General features: G+C 41.1%; 1 protein-coding gene across 1 annotated transcript in view; it reads right to left on the bottom strand.

Moving 5' to 3' along the window:
- LOC116501125 (phospholipid-transporting ATPase ID-like) overlaps nt 1–17,001 on the bottom strand; it is a 68,851-nt gene that overhangs the window by 25,899 nt on the left and 25,951 nt on the right. The window contains exons 4-12 of the mRNA XM_032206541.1: nt 16,242–16,355; nt 13,970–14,068; nt 12,939–13,000; nt 11,545–11,617; nt 11,287–11,357; nt 10,384–10,466; nt 7,245–7,403; nt 6,196–6,284; nt 663–859 (exon numbers count right to left, since the gene is read on the bottom strand). Coding sequence (XP_032062432.1) covers nt 663–859; nt 6,196–6,284; nt 7,245–7,403; nt 10,384–10,466; nt 11,287–11,357; nt 11,545–11,617; nt 12,939–13,000; nt 13,970–14,068; nt 16,242–16,355 — 947 coding nt within the window. The remainder of the gene's footprint in view (nt 1–662; nt 860–6,195; nt 6,285–7,244; nt 7,404–10,383; nt 10,467–11,286; nt 11,358–11,544; nt 11,618–12,938; nt 13,001–13,969; nt 14,069–16,241; nt 16,356–17,001) is intronic.

The following is a 17,001-nucleotide window of genomic DNA, read 5'->3' as shown; positions in this document are numbered from 1 at the left end:
TTCTCTGGGAAGTGATGGAGCTGACTGTGTCCATGCAGCACCAAGCACTAGAGATCCTCAGCCTGATTACACCTACTTACCTGGCAATCCACCCCTCACCTGAGCCTTGAAGCCACCTCGAAGAATGTGCTTTTCACTTTGGTTGGCAATGCAAATGGGAGAGAGCAAGAAGCTACTAGTAGCAGGTTTCCAGTCTCACTCCCATAGCATCCTACCCTTACACCTCTCGCCCAAATGCAGTCATCCTCTCCTGCTCCAGGGCTCACTGCTGTCTCAGCTCCAGCCCTGACAAAGACCACTGAAGCCAGCAGAAAGCAGAGAAGCAAAGCACCACTGGGTTGTGGAGTTACCCATCAAAATGTTTTTAGGCCCTGTCAAATAATGTTTGGACATAGGGGAAAGAAGATAGGGTCTCACTGAAACAGACAACATGTTTTTACCCCCCTGTCCTTTTAAAATGATACAGGGCTTGTTAAGACCCACAAAAAAACAGTGCCTATGAGATGTCTTCACTAGATGTCAGCAGCATAGAGAGCTGGCCTTGGCTGTGTGGGATCACCCGAAATGGGGTTGCATTTATGTCCAGGAAAAATGCTGCTCCCGGATAAGACAAAAGCTAAAACTCTCCTAGGTGAAACATGAAAGGAGGTTCTGGCACGTACCTGACGTAGAGTGAAATCGGCACCACTGTGTTTAGAATGATCACGTATGACCAGAACATGAGGAAGCCAGAGTAGGAGGCAGAGTTGACACCCTCTGCCCAGGGCAGATAGACTTGGAAGTTGTAGCCCTTATCAGACTCCCAGATGCCATTGCCAATGGCCAGGATAAGACACATCAGTGCTAAAAATCCAAAGATCTGGAGAAAAAAAAAAAAAAAAAGAAACTGCATATTAGAAACAGAATTTGTTATATACAGGTTAATTGGATGACCCTGATCAAAAAGGGTTGAACAGCTTGAATCACTGAGGAAGGCTCCTAGGAGTGCAGGAGGAAAACAGGCAAAAATATGATGCTTTGTCTCAAAGATGCCACTATACTATGCAGTCTTCAGTGATTTGGGGCATTAAGTAGAAAGTAGAGTAATTTTAAGTAGAGTTCTAAAACAGGGTGTTCATGGGCAGCTGGCTGCAGAACATCAGATTTCATTAGAGGTGAGTTGAGCTGCTACTCTTCAAATATCTGGCTGTGTGTATGGGAATAGAAACTCCCTGGAGGACTTCAGACTGCTAGCCAGATGTGCCATAGTTTCCTAACCATTTCTGAAAAATTAGTAAAGATAATTTGTAATTCATGAAATCCAGCACTGTGCAGGGTGGAATTCAGCACTGGATACCCTTCTGATGGTTAAAGGAGAGTTAATCACTGACTTAGAACTAATGGTTGCCTTGGTACCTGCCATCACAATCCGATTACATTTCATTTGAGCAAACAGGAAGCAACAGAAACCAGTGAGGTGTATCCTTGGACTTTAGGGAGGCCTGTTTTGTGAAGCCTAAAGCAATCAGGGAAACAGCAACTGGGAAGAAAATTCCAAAGTGGGACACCGTAATGAAAACGGGGACTTGCTCAGGAACACAATTTCATACACACAAAAGCATTACATAGGTCATAAAAGTTGTTTCTTTGTTTGTATTTTCGTTGTTGTTAAAAGAAGATAAGAATATAGCAATACAATTAGTTGGAAAAGAAAACAAAAAGAAGGGGGAGAAGGAAAGCTAATACAAATGAATATGAACTGCAATGAATTACAGAACTGTGACTAGCTAATAGTGATGCAAATACCAAGAAAACAGTGAACTCAGTAACAGAGTTGTGGAAAAGGCAGACATTGGACAGACGTTCCTCCATGAATGATGGAAGAATGAAGCAGAAGGACGTATCTATCCCATATGATGTAGCAGATGGAAAAGACAGTGTACCTACTGTGACAAGGAACAATATGTGTCTCTACCTGCTAATAATAACCATTTTCAAATCAGTGGGTCCAGGTAATTTAAAGCTGAAAGCTTGAAGGGACTGAGAAATTTTCTTAACAAATTAAGTTAATTTTTAACAATGCTTTAAAACTGTGAAGTTCCACCATACTGAAAATCTGTTAACATAATTACAATATTTCAAAGGTTGAAATGGTGACTGTGGGAAAGATAAACAGAAGCTAGCATGACATCATTCCTGGACAAATGATAATAAAAAGAATTCTGTTGATATCAACTTCTCCAAATATTTGCCTTAAAAATCTACCATCCTAATAAAAATGTGAAGACATGGAATCAGCAGGCTGATTAAAATCTCTTGCAACTATGGTCATTAGTTCATTATTAGTAATTATAATAATTAGTCATTAGAGGAAATATCAGTTCACTGGACCATTATGTATAAGGCCACTCAGCAATAACCACATTACAACAGTAACCAACTATTTTTGAAACAACAATTGTGGTACAAATGTAAAAACATTGCTGGTATAGCAGATGTTTGCATTGCTGAGGTAACCTGTGAAGGGGAGAGTGATACTTCATGGTGTGACTTGAATCACTTGGTTAAAAGTCCAACCAACTTGAGTTTTAATACATAGAAGATGGTAAATGGAGACTTCCGCAAATAGAGGAATTGGGCTGAATTTCAGGAGGCACGTTTATTTCCCACAACAGTAGTAGTTTTTCTGAGTAATTGTGGGAAGCCCAATAAATTACCCCACTGGTGAAATGCAGACAATATTGCTTGCTAGTAAGGAATGTGGTGTGGTGTTTATAAACCTCTGTGGCCAGCACTAAAAACAGACTTCATTTTGAGCTGTTATAATCAGGATGATCTAAGGATATGTGAGAGGCATGACCCAGGAACAGGTTATGTCCTTTATTAAACCAATAGATGGAGAAAAGAGATGAGCCCATCCATTTTTAGAGGTATTTCAGTTGGTCAAGAAAAAGATATGACTTCTCTCTGCAGACCTTGTCTGTTATAAAGGAAATGAATTAAAAAAGGCACTTGTCTCTTTTATCCTATCGCTGTACCCTGAATGATTCCTCATTGCCCCACAGGTTAAAATTTGTCAGTTTGTCATCATGAATCTATATAGGAAATTCAGTGTATGATTTAGCAACAGACAAACATGTGGGGCAAGACAACTGAACTCTCCTGTAATACTGCAGCTCGTGTCTACTACTGCATTTGCTTTATGACTTTATTTTGCTTTATGTCCACTTTCCATGATAATGCTCTTGTCCCTAACAGCTCAATTTGCATGCAGTCCTCATGCTTGCACAAAGACTACTAACATGCTGTTTGCTTTCAGAAAAATGTGAAAGACCGAGCCGTTAACAGTGGCCCCAGAGATTAATTTCTCTACAGAGAAACAACTGCGTGTAGGGTGTTGCAATCATTGCCACAGCTCTGCAAGAGAAGGATGTGAATAAACCTGATCACAGATGGGGGACACTTCCCACCATCAGCAGCCTCCCTCTCAGGGACCTGCCTGTGCAGAGATGGATCCTTTGCAGGACTCAGTCAGATTTCTGGAAGGAGGAGCTGACTTCGGATAGACATTTCTTTTCAGACAAAGAATTAAAACAGTCTCAGATTCTTTGCTGGCACCTTGAGTTCTGCTCTGGGATTTTATGCAATAAGGCATTTAGTGATGAAGCTGACAGCTATATTTCTCTGAAAATGTGCCTCCCCAAACCTGCAAAAAAAAAAAAAAAAAAAAAAAAAAAAAAAAGTTTTGGAGGAAAAACCATTCCTGGCTTTGGCAGTAGTGGCCCTGGCCGAAGAATATTCACGTCTTTCCCCAAGAAATGCTGTGTTCCTCTCCTGCTGTTTTCTGCCCTGTGCTGCCAAAGAGCCTTACAGACAGAAATGCTCCCAAACATGAACAAACAGTGATGGTTTCCATCTGGAAAGGTTTATTCCCAATTAACCCCTGTAGGGACAGACCAGGATCAATGCTGAAACAGGTCTCCATTGGCATGCCCTGCCAAAAAACCGATTTGTCCCTGAAGTTTTATGGACAATTAAACACAAAATAGCATTGCCAGTGTTAACGTGGAACAAGTTTCATTAAGCTAAAATAAGCTATTTATAGCAAGCTGTAACTGGTTGTATTTCCAAACTCAAGAGAGCAATATAGTGCCTCTTTTTATGACTGTGCTTCGCAACCTTTGACCACCCAAACTGTTGGAAAGACCTGGTGCCACATCCCCTTTGGTGTGCCAGGAGCCTGTTTCTTGAGTTAGGGCAGAGCTGTACTTAGACACCAAAATGTTAGGTGCCTTAAAAATGCATAAAGTAGAAAAACTCATGCTTAGCTCCAACAGAGCCGCAGAACCCAGGCAGAGGCTGATGCAATCCACTGCAACTTGCTCTCTTTTTTAATTCTTTTTTTTTTTTTTTTTTTTTTAATGGATCCAAGAAGTAAATCCATCTTGCTCGCATTGATGAAGAGGGCCAAACAGACTGAAAGCTCTGGGCGGGACCCTTGACTTGTGAAAGAACTTTTGGCAAACCTTCACTGAGTGCTAAATTCTGATTTCGCTGTACAGTTTTTCTCTGTTCCATTTCTTTGCTCTTTGGATCCTTGACATCTCTGTTCCAGATGTAGCAGAGCATGTTTAAAAACATGAAGTTTTTCAGAAACCTGCAAAATTCTGAATGTTAGATGTCCAAACCTTACGTGTTTTTGCTGTCCCTTTAAGTTCAAGGGAAGAAAACAAGCTGATGAGGATAGGCAAGAATTTCACTTGGCAGAGACTGGTGTTACTAAAGTCAAGGGAGTGTCCTCACTGCACACTGAGCAAGGACTCCAGAGGGCCTGAAGACGACCCTGGAGCGGCTCTCTGTGCTGTGGCATTGCTTTACAGCAAATATGTACATGCAGATGTGCAGGACGCTGCTTCACAGCACTGACAGTCAGTCTAACCACTGTTCCTCTCGTGCAATTTCAGTCTCCTAGGCACAACCTGCTCTACTCAACCATGTCTCCCACCCTGGGACCCAGCTAAAGAGCTTTTGGGAGTCTGAGAGAGAAACAAGAGGACAAGGTCTGGGATGAATTGTCCAGGATGGGCCTGGAGATACTTGTGCTGTGAGGCATACACTCACAGAGGGCAGAGAGAGCTCAGAACAGCCCTGCACAGGCTTTGCCCTGGGCTGTGGTAGGCAGGATGCTGTTGGACACCTTGAGCTCTGTCTTCCCCACAGCTTGCTCTAGTAACATGGGATGGATCTGGCCCCCAGCCTGGCTGCCAGGGTGGGATGGAGAGCAAGGGCAGGAGGGAAGAAAGGGAAACAGATGGCACTGATGTGTGACCACAGGAGCAGCCAGACCTTCTCAATGTCACAAATTGAAGGCAGTGCAGCATGCATGAAATAGCACAACATGATTGCCTCTGAAGTAAAATAAATCCTTGAAAATAAATAGCTTTTCTTCAAACAGCATTGAGTAAAACATCATCAGAATGCATGTCTCTGAAGAACAGCAGTAACAACCAGAACAGTCCCTTCCCTGAGCAGCTTTGAACTCGAGAGGTAAAATCTGAGGGAGTCTGCAAAAGAATCGCTCCCTCTGCCTGGAAGCGTTTGCCATTTGTTACAACCACTAGCTAGCATAAACCTCAGCTTAGATCTGTTTTATCATCTGTGGAGAGTGCCTGTGATGTAAGATTAGTGTTCTTAAATTTGCCAGCTGCTAAAAACACCAGTTTCTGGGTATTAGCAGGACCATGTCTAACTTTTTTACCCTAATGTGATAAGACAAAAGCTGGCATCATGTAAATTAACAAGCTCAATTACCAAGTCCTATACAGATATCAAAGATGCCAAGAAACCAGGAAGAAGAGAGAAAACTGCTAATGTTTATATAAATATAAAATGACAAAATTACTAGGGAAAAAGGCATTTGTGGGCTTCAAAGTGATTCTCACAAAAAAAAAAAAAAAAAAAAAGTAAAGCAAGCGAGAGCACAGCAAATGAAAAGCTCATAAGAAAGGTTCTTAACATTGTCAATATAATGGCCTTGCTTTGCAAGATGGGTTCACAGAGGCACTGCAGGACTCAGTCTGCTAATACATTTCTACAGAATTTTTCTTTTTATCACGAGTCACTTCTGATACTCCCTCATTTGTGTGGACAAAGAGGTGGAGCATCTGGAAATGATGAACACATCTGAAGAAACTAAGCTAAACTAATCGGACTTACCATCAACACAAGGACGTTCATGAGCCGATCAATGCTTGTCCTCTTAAAAGTTGTTTTTCCACTGTTCTGCATTAGTTTAGTGTCTGGCCCTGGAGATGAAAAAAGTTCATTAATTTTAGAAATAAAGCTTAGCAGTTCTAAAGTCTTTTCCCTCTGAGGCCTCACTGTGCTCTACAGCATAGATACCCATCAGAACCCATACAGTTTACAGAGCTAGTGGTAAATTGAGGCAGAAAAAGGTTAAGTCTCTTCCCTTAGATTATATGGAGAGAGTCACATAAAGCCATTAATTCTGGATTTTGATCCATTCTCTTCTTTCAGCAGTCAATCCTCCCTTTCAGGTTGAATTACTTTTCACAGAATACCTGATACTGCTCTGTTATTAGTGACATATTATACATTGTCTCATATGTCTACAGCACTATAGAAACAATAGAAGGTCTATGCTTGTAAAAAGCAATATACTAATAGTCTACAACAATATCGTTGATGACTGTGATATTCCAATATGGATTGAAGTCATGTAGAAATGCTGTGGAATTTTTATTTGGATATACTTAAGAGTGGGAAATTTTGAACAAGTCTGGGGAGAGAGACTCGTATTGACCCAACATGGGTCACTAATGGCAGATTTAATTTAGATTTAATTCTTAAGTGCTTTCATATTGAGTGACCAAGACTTTTCTCATATACTTTGCTGCATGTTTTTCTGAAATAAGAGCCTACCTCTGCTAACAAAAACATTTAAGTAAGATTTAATGGGATGTTATATCATTTGCAACTGAGTTTTCTCTTATAGACCAATGTTAAAAATTTCAGGTTAAAATAAAATCCCCTATGGTATGCAAAATTCCTAGCCTAGATTTAAACTAAGGGATTGCATGTATTGTTTTGAATTATTATTATTATTATTATTATTTTGGTTTTAGCAGTTAGAAACATATTTTCCAAAGAGGAAAATATTTGATTCATTTGTCCTTACTAGTGTGATGTGCTCCTGTGCTAAAGCTTTTGTGCTTTGCAATTCACATGTCAGTTTTTCTACCCACCAGCATAAATAACGAGACCAAAGCACCACTCTGTGTTCCTAATAGTACAGCCCCTCAGCAACATCTTCTCATTGTCCAGGGCATACTTCTCTCCTCGAAGAGTAAGTGTTCCTGTGAACTTATCCAGCTTGTTATTTGGTGCCTCGCATTTAACTTCACCTGTTTAAGGAAAAAAAAAAAAAAAAAAAAAGCTGGTAAAAATCTTTGTAACCTAGAAATATGCTGATCAATACTGCATTCTCATGGGATCCCCACACAGGGAATATTAGACAGTAACAGTAGATTGTAGCTGCAGTTCCCAGCTGACCCTGTCATGTCCATCCTTTATCCTACATTTACTGATGTTTTGAGATATTGCTCCTACCCCATATCTTTTCATAATCCAATGGGCCACAACAAATTTGGATTTATCTTAGATTTTTGAAAATGGCCATTTTTTACTGGTAGAGTCCAAAACAAAGTTTCCACTCCTTTTATGTGCATAAGAAGAAATACTGAACAAGCAACATACTTTTAATCCTTTTACAGCAAGTTCATCATGGTAGGATGTCACTGGATAATTTTAGGTAGCAGTGCTGACCTCATATAATTCCTATTCCATTTTCTTTAAAACTGCAGGAACCCAAGTGAGAAAATCATTGCCTGAAGGCTGCAAGAGAGTAATTAATTGAAGTGTCTTTGTTCACTGTTTTTAACTTCATCTATTTTATACCTTAAAGTCCCACTGGCACTTGCAAAAAGATGCTACTGTCTTTGTCCATGTAGCTGGCACTATAAGTGATTGGAGAACCAGTTTCCATTTTTCACACTTATTTATTTCTTATAACAAAACACGTTCACATAAAACTGTAAATAAAGATACGTCAGTATAAAAATTATTTCAGTCAACATTTGCACCCAACTTCTGAAGATTCAAAGCAGAGTCCTGTGGATGTATTGGAAAGAACTGGAAAATACAAACACACCTTACTGAGATTCCAAGATTTCAGTCTGTTCAGTTAATCAGTAGGAACGTTGACGTTATTTTGATCACAGGCTGCAAATATCTACGTAAGGACCAACATTTGCAGAGAATACAGCTCTCCCAGCTGTTCTCAGATGCAAACACACAGCTCAAGAGGTTGGAAGCAAAATCCAGGGAAGTGTAGAAAAAAAGTACAGCTTTAAGTATTGTGGTAATCTCCACCACTGAAAAATTTAAATTCAGGAATGAATATTCTTTTCATAGAAAAGAAGCTCTACTGTAGTGCAGATAAATCATCAAATTTGAAAGATTAAGCAATTAAGAAATTCAATGATACATGTGACGTCAGAGCTGATGATGCTGATCTGTTTTATCATCTAGTTGATCCAAGAACAATCAGACCTGTCCTCCTTAATTTGTAAAAGTCTACAGTAACCACACCTATCTCATGACAGCCCTCGCAACACTCAAAAAGCATAATGAAAAGAGAGGCTTTGCAGTGTAAGCTGAAACACAGCATAATGAGACTGGTGAACCAAAACCAGGGCATGATCTGTCACTAGGAAGACTGTGCCTCTCATGCTACCATTGAGATCGAGTACCTCATGTGTACCTGATGTGTACCTCATCTGAATCTGTTTTCCAGTAAGTGGATGGGTCTGAGATTTTGACATCAAAATGTATCCACTCAAATTAGTCTGACCACAAAAAAGTGAGAAGCTTGAGAGATTCACCCAGTGCACCTGCCCCAATGACTCTGAAAGAAGCTGTGCCTCCTGGTTCCTTCTTCCATTAAGTTAAACTGAATTGAATGAGTTTCACCTGAAAGAGTTAAATACTGTGAAGTCTACATGTGATAAGTAGTAGGTAAGAGAAAAATATTGTTTCCTTTCTTGTCTCCCAGTTCCTCATATCAAATCAAGTTCATCATTTTGGAAGCATCTTCCTTATCTGAACTATCGCAACATCAACAAACATCGTTAACTCACTGTAAGCATTCCACTGAGTGCCTCTATTAGCTGCTCAACCCTTCCCTCGCTTCCTCTCTTAAGAAATAATTAGATAAAGAATTACATAAATATTTAAATACTTTCACAGAGATAAGCTAGGGAAATGCAAGGTTAGGTCTGATTCCAGGCACTCTTCCCAGTGTTCTTCCAAATATAAATCATCCTGGGAAACATTTTATTCATTTTAGCATTGCAAAGAGGCCACTTTTATTTGCAGTATAACCAAAATAGAGATATAAAGGACAAATAAATATTTGATAGAGGAAATTTAATTTCCAAATGATTTTGAAACATTGTTTTTTAATTATGCAGTATCAAGAATGCAGTATCTTTAGATAAGCATTATACAGAAAATGCTTGAAAAATGTTTTAAGATTAGGATTTTGCTTACAAACTGATACGCACTGCAGCCTCCTCAGGAAGACAGTTAAGACATGCAACCTTGACTATTAACTTAGAACATCCAGCTGCACCCACAAAAGCGTATTTCTCAAGACCTAAAGCACTCAGAACCACAGCCTTCACTTTGGAGAAGTCCCAATGTACTGAGCCATCGCTGAGCTGAGACCACACACATTATTTCATAAAACCTCAACACAGAAAGTGAAAGAAAAGCCTATGGCTTTGGGTGGCACTACCAGAGACTGCATAAGCTACACCAACTCTCTGCCACATCACCACCATTTTTCCCAGAATCACTATTTCAAAGACTGTTTTTTTTTTTTTTTTAATTATTATTATTATCATTTTCCTCTTTACTTAAAAGTACTTCCTGAGATCCTGCAGTCCTTGAGAAATTCCAAGGACAGCAGTGCTCACTCCACCCCTTTCCATACTGACTCTTCCCACAATCCTGCCCTCCTATCAAAACCAACAGGGCTCTGTGAAGCTTGATAGACACCCCTCGGTCTGTTCCCCCATCCTCTCTCTGCAGAGGGATGATGTGTGAGCATGGGGTATTCTGTTTGCAGCAGGTCTGGCTCCTTTTTCCTATATATGTGCTGCTACATATTTGAGATACAAGACAGTGTGAAGAAAGGACGCCTTGACTGTTAACCACATCTGCACTGCTGATAAATATCCATAAATATCTTAAAATGCCGTCTTTTGGGGGCACTAATAGGGGGGAGAAATTGATATAGGTGAATTTTCTGTGTAGACTCACCATTGAACTCTGTCAGTTTCTGAAGGTCTTCTCCAAGCTCAGCAGTGACTGTCAGTGCCTGCTTCACCTTGAGGTTTGTTTCACTGTAATAAATTACATAAGGCATAAAGGACTGAGTCCAGCACTCCATGAAAGTCTTCCTTCTGTTCTTGAGGACTATATTCTTCCCTAGACATCTGACGGACCATGCCGTTATCGGGCTTTTTTACCTGGCCAAAGGGATGTAGTTGTCTTTTTCAGCTGCAAAGACATGCAGTCCAGAGGAATTCTGGACATGGGACCAAAGAGAGCAAGGTCACTCTGCCACTGTCACCACAAAGTGTAGGACCAAGCATCCCATCTCCCTGAGCAGCTTGCTGTCTATCCTGCCACTCATACCACAGAATCCCCAGGTACTTGAGCATGTAGAAAAGCTTTGGATCTTCTCCCATACTATTCCAGTCCTGAAGTGCACTGAAGTCCTGGGACTTGCTAGCTGGGGCGGTGAGTTGAAATGCAATATCAAAGAAGTATTTCATTTGTCCTTGCATGTACCAGAACTATGGGCTCATTTTCAGGAGGAAGCAGCAGGAGAAAATCCAGAGGACTGCATGTAGGGTCCAAGGAGACCAGGTCACCTCAATCTCTCTGGTCTTGGTCACCAAAGCAACACTAAAGTCCACAGCTGACGCTAACTCTGGGCAATGTAGTAATGCAAATTGGGTCATAACAATGAGGCCAGCTCCAATTTATGCTAACTAATACAAATAAGCTGTAACCCTCTGACTTTTGTGGCCAGTTGTGCCTTGGAGTGAGCAATGTTTGGACCGACTAGGCCCTTGCAGCATCCAGGGCCACCCCACAAGATTTTGGCCTTGTTCTGGCAGCAGTGACTGACCCCCAGGAGCAGGAAGGCTTGCTTACCCGTCCAGTTCGGCTGTCTCGATGTAGGTCAGGCTGTGCGGCTCGCTGCTCGACAGTAACAGCAGATCGGCCTGAACACAAGCAAACAGACTGGGCATGAGTTATGGGCAGTGGCACTGCTATGCTGCCTGTGGTTTCTGAGCACTGCAGCATTCTGGGCAGTTGTCATCCCTGCTGACTAGTCTGCTTGTGAGTGATAGGCAATAAGAGCAATTGTGGAGACTAACTGGGAACAGGACGGAGAGAAACTGTACTTACTGTCACAAAGTTGTTGTTTTCTAGTTTTATTATATCCCCAACTTGGACATTCATCCATTTTTCATCCTTCAACCTGCAAGAGAACTCCCAGTGAGTAGGCACATACAGCAAACACCACTTACGAACGTAGCCTGCTCAGCTCCAGGCTGTACGTCTCTTCAAGCCTTGGCTGACAGTAAAAAAGAGCAGGGTCTGCCACTGCATGGCCTGGTCTCTGCTAGGCTAAGGGACAACACAAAAAGCACTGTCCTGTCCAGGTTCTTCCTTCCTTCTCCCAAAGAGCCACAGTGTCTCAGAAAGAAACTCTCCCCATCTGCAATGGCCTTCACAGCATGAAGATGTACAGGCACCCAGCTAAACTGCAAGTACCAGCATAAGTCTTGATAGCTGTGCATGAAAATCCTAGAGGGTACAACTGTCATGACATATCAAAACAGGACTGGGTATTCAAGCTGGAATTCACCTAAGCCCTCAATATCAGTCCGAGCTGGGGAAGGACCTGTGTTTTCCTTTTTTTTTCTTTAATTAGCATGTTTCTATTTTAATTTGTTTACTAGACACAGTAACTAATAGACAGTAAACTAAGAAACTGGTTTACTTAGCAGAAAGCACAAAAACTATGTTCCTATTCTTCAGTTTCCAGTTATATTTTTAACTGTTCAATCATCTGTTGGAGTTTACACAATATACTACTATCTATAGTACAGAAACAAAAAAAAGTCACCAGAAACTTCACAGCTGTCTACAGCTGTGTCCTAAGGCTGCTGGACTCCATGGAGCTGCAAGCAAACAGCACATCTGCCTGCTACAACAGCCAAAGCCCCTGCTATCACTTCTGAAGAAAAAGAACAGTGCTAAGCAGTACAATATCCAAAATACATTTGAAATATTTTGAGTACTTTTAAGTCTGAGGCATTATGCACATAAGTAAACACACTCAAAGTATTACAACACGAATGAGGAAGCTAGCTGTACTTCTTGATTTAAAATCACTTGTTGCTAATGTCTAGTTTTGCTTAACGCTGAAATAAAGGCTATGAACACAGACAGGAAGATAGCCTTGATGGTCATTTGCAGGGTAAGGAGTAAAATAATATAATACTCCCAAGGTAGCACTTATTTAAACATACATGTATATACATCCAGGAAAAGGAATAGATTACTTTTTGTCTGTGCAGGATCACAGCTATAATGTCTACACTGATCGTGTTACCATGTATTGGGTTATTTAAGCAGCCACATAATGCAGAACCGCACTGTGACTTAACAGGTGGAAAGACAATTCCATTTTAAATTGTTTAGTGATCTTTGGGAATCACGAAGGGGAAAAAACTAAATGCTCTTCCCAGTGGTACATGTTCAGCCAAAATTACAGCAAAAGAAAAAGGACTTACATGCCATTGATCAGGACCTGGACTGGGCGGTTGTTGACGTGTTTGTCGCTTTTGTGTCGATTCTGAAAATTTGATCATCACGTTAAATGGCATTTCCAGGAAACCAAGCATACAATAGCTGTAGGCAGTTTATTAACATTTTAGGTTTTCACCCAGCTGGCTGAATGGGTATGGCAGATTAGACTCACAACTGAGTCATAGCTGAGCTCATGTTCAGCTAGTAAGACAGGACTGCAGAGAGCAGCAGGCAACACAGGGCTTGCTCTCTGAGGGAAAAGGGAGGGCAGGGCTTTATGTGCCTCTCAGCACAGTCCTGATTCAAGTGCCATTGGTCCTGCCCATCACAGTTCCATAAACTAGGCATCCAGAGAAACCCACCCCTCTGCTCTGCTATGGGAAGTGACCAGAGGTGTTCCAGATGAACAGAGATGCTCCCCAGGGAAGCACCTCTCCATCTCTGACCTGTCCACATGCAAAGCTGCACTGAGTCTTCATTGAGCACCAAACTTATTTTACTGAAGGAAGAAAATCAGATGTTGAACTCAGCTCTGGCCTAGTCTCACTCCATGAAGTTGATGGAGCTTTGTCTGTTAGCTCTGAAGGGAGCAGATTTGGGGCAAAGTTGGGCAAGAATGTAAAATTACACACAGGTTGTATGCTTACTTTCCTAAGAGACCCTCCTACACTGTGGCTATATGTCAGAGAATGAGTTGTCTGAAGTGGAAGCCTAAAATCAGACTTCTGTGCATGTGTCCAGGCATACCCATTGGTTATCACATTTTCCAACATGCTGAGCAGTTCCAGATAAAGTTGATGGAGCTGCTGAGCTGCTCAGCAATTAGGAAATCCTATCTCCCTTTCAGATAATGAGATATAAATCTGGGGATCTAATCTCAGACCTCATCTTGGCCAGAGATCGGTTCTCCAACTGCCCACCGCTGGCTATATTTATTTTAAATGGTTTGCTTCAGTCATTGTGCTGGAGAATGATGAGCAAACTCCAAAGTACACAACAGCAAAATGGATCTTACAAAATCATCGATGGCATCCTTGACTCCTGATACGGCCAGCACCAGCACGAGGGGCACCACTGTTGTAAACCAGGCCAGTGAGGAAATTTGAGGAATCAGCTGTAGGAAGAAGAGATCTCAGATTATTTATTTTATTTTATTTTATTTTATTTTATTTTATTTTATTTTATTTTGCCTTTTCAGCAGCTGGAAATAAAACACTGTTTTCTGTAGAAGCTGCAGACAACATTTTTCTACAATATCTGAATATAGAATAAAAACAGAAGTACATCTCTGTCACTTACATGTGACCACACAAATATGGGAGAGCTAGGGAACCCATGCTTTGCTCACAAACCAAGCTGTAATTTAGGATGTAAACAGGTGCTATCAGGAAATGCAATGGGTTGCTCTTTATTTGTAACTTTGGGATCACAAAGTCCCTAGTGGATTTTTCTGGAGGCACTGACATGGGCAAGCCTGGTGTGTGGGACCTAGAGTTATCCGATCAAGGCCTGCTGTGCAGAGCTTTCAGTGCTTCAAATGCTTCAAAAGAATCATAGGATCATTTAGGTTGGAAAAGACCTCTAAGATCATTGAGTCCAACCATTAACCTAGCACTGCCAAGTCTACCACTGAACGACATCCCTCTCACTGCATCCATCAGAGTGGATTTGGGCAGTGTTAACTCCGTGGGCATGGTTAAACTAACATTTATGCCACCAAACCAGTTGCTTATGGAGAGGCACTCTTTGGGATTGCTCCTTCCACTGCATTGTCACTACCCAGATCCTACATTTATCACCAAATCCAGCCAGAAGGAATGATGTTTAGGGACCAGCAGAGCCCCAAACAGCTGTGGAGGCTGCAGAGCCACATAACTATTTCCTTCTCATCTAAGTGGGAAGATGCATGTTCTTCGGGGCTGTGCCCATGGCACAGGGAGGCAGAGTCCCCACAGCCTACCAGTCACAGCCTCTCCTTTCAGTGCTACAGGGATGGAGTGAGCCAGCAGAAGAGGCAAAAAAAAATTAAACAGGGGCATGGGGAGAAGTAAAAGACTAATTGTTGCCCTCTTTAGCATAATTGGATGAAGGCAGCAGAAAAAGCACTATGCTTTTATAAACAGTCACTCCTAGGTGGCTCAGCAAAAAACACAGCTGAATAATTTAAGGCAAATAGCTTGAAATACTGTAAATTTGATAGACAAACAGCTAGAGTGCAGTGCAACAACACAGGAACATTGCTGTTAGCTTAGCTGAAAAGGCACTTCTACTATAAGCTGGTTTCTTGGAAAATATATGTGGGCTGAAATTTCCCAAATTCACTCCCTGTAAATAAGCACAGAAGATTATATATAATTTGGTACAGGCTGAGTGAAATTATGCCTAGGTGGTCTTGAGTTGATGACTGTAAAAGATCATTTGAAAAAGGCAATTTTGAATAATCCTGTGCATTGAAATGATCGGATTTGAAATACAATTACTGACACAATCAAAATTGTACCAGTTGTTTGTGTATTTATTAGTTTATTTATTTTGGATAATGTGTATTCCAGTATGACTCAGCAATGACAGACCACACAGCATTTTTCCATATTCTAGCAAAGGGCAAAGGGGCAGAAATCCTGATACCAATTTCTCTGGTGTGTCCAGCTTTCAGATACGGTAACAGCATCATCATCAGCTATGAGCAAAGTGCAGATTGATGCCACTAGGAGCCACAGGGTTCGGTGGTGCTGCCACTGTCTGGTATGATCCGTGTTAGGCTCCATCCTCACCCTGCTGGGCAGGGAGCAGCAATATTCAGCTTTATGCAAAAGAGCTACAACCCTCAGCCTTCCTGATGTTAACTCCTTCCTTCCCGGGGAAACTGTACAGGTTACAAATTTGTTCTTCTTCATGCTGTTTCCTTTGAGGCAGCCAATGCAGTATAAAACTTTGCCTTTAAACCTTTTATAATAACAAAGGAATAAGCAATGTAAATCCAAGGACCGGCAGGAGCACTCAGGTTTAGACACAAAGGAGTAAGACGGTAGGGCATGAAAAATTTATACTATTTGCTGAAAAGTGCAATTAATATTTTTCTTCATTTATTTCAAACCCTCATCCAAAAGTTAGAAAGGAAATTGCTTTTTTTCTCCTCTACTTTCTATCTATTTTAAGGTTTTGCTAAGATGATAATTCATAACAGGGAAATAGCTTGCACTTTATTACAACTATCAACACATAGCCAGGCTTTGATAACAGACAACGCAATCTGTTAGAAAGAGCACAGCACGGTGAGTCCATACCTGCAGAATCAGCAAGAAAAGAAAGTAAGCGTTGGCTATTCGCTGGAACTGTTCAAACAGGTTGAGAGGCAGGAAAGTGAAGAAGTTGTATTTCGATGTTTTAATTGAATTGTTCTGTAGGGGGAAAAAAAAAAAAAAAAAAAAGGCAAATAAATAGGATTGGTAAAACAGGAAACGAAATTACAGCACAACCCATTTCAACTGTGTTTTTACTTGCTTATATTTAGCAATAGCATTGTTTTCAGCAGCAGCTCAAAAATCATTTCCTTTTCCCCATACAGTCATGCCGAGTCTGGGTAAACAGAGAATTCCTCACGGAATTGATGAAAACATGATGCTCAGCTTATGCCAGTGCAGTCGCAGGTGGATGCAGGTAGGTGTAGTCACTCAGAGACATGTTGTCCTTTTATTATTCTTTCCACTTGCAAGATGCACAAACAGAATTGAAAAAAAAAACAACAACAAACACATAACTGGAGCACAAGCCAGACATTTTGTTGGTAGAATCTACAAAACAGAGTTAGAAAACACATGCAAGGCCACTTATATATAACTTGTCCTGAGACTTCACAGCAGCAGTTTCTGGAGCTATAGGTCTGTCAGGGGGAGAGCCTGGCATTATGGCCTGTAGCTGATTCAGCAGCCTGGCGAGGTCACTGGTTTCTATTCCATAGGGATCACTTGAACGTGGTGTTGTGCAAACAGCCACTAATGCAGGAAATCACCATTTCACTAAGCAAGCTGCAGCTTTGTTCCCTAT

The sequence above is a fragment of the Aythya fuligula genome, chromosome Z (assembly GCF_009819795.1).
Source record: "Aythya fuligula isolate bAytFul2 chromosome Z, bAytFul2.pri, whole genome shotgun sequence".
Classification (NCBI taxonomy): Eukaryota; Metazoa; Chordata; class Aves; order Anseriformes; family Anatidae; genus Aythya; species Aythya fuligula.
Note: the sequence above shows the minus strand (reverse complement) of the source record. Positions and strands in the feature narration are given on the sequence as shown.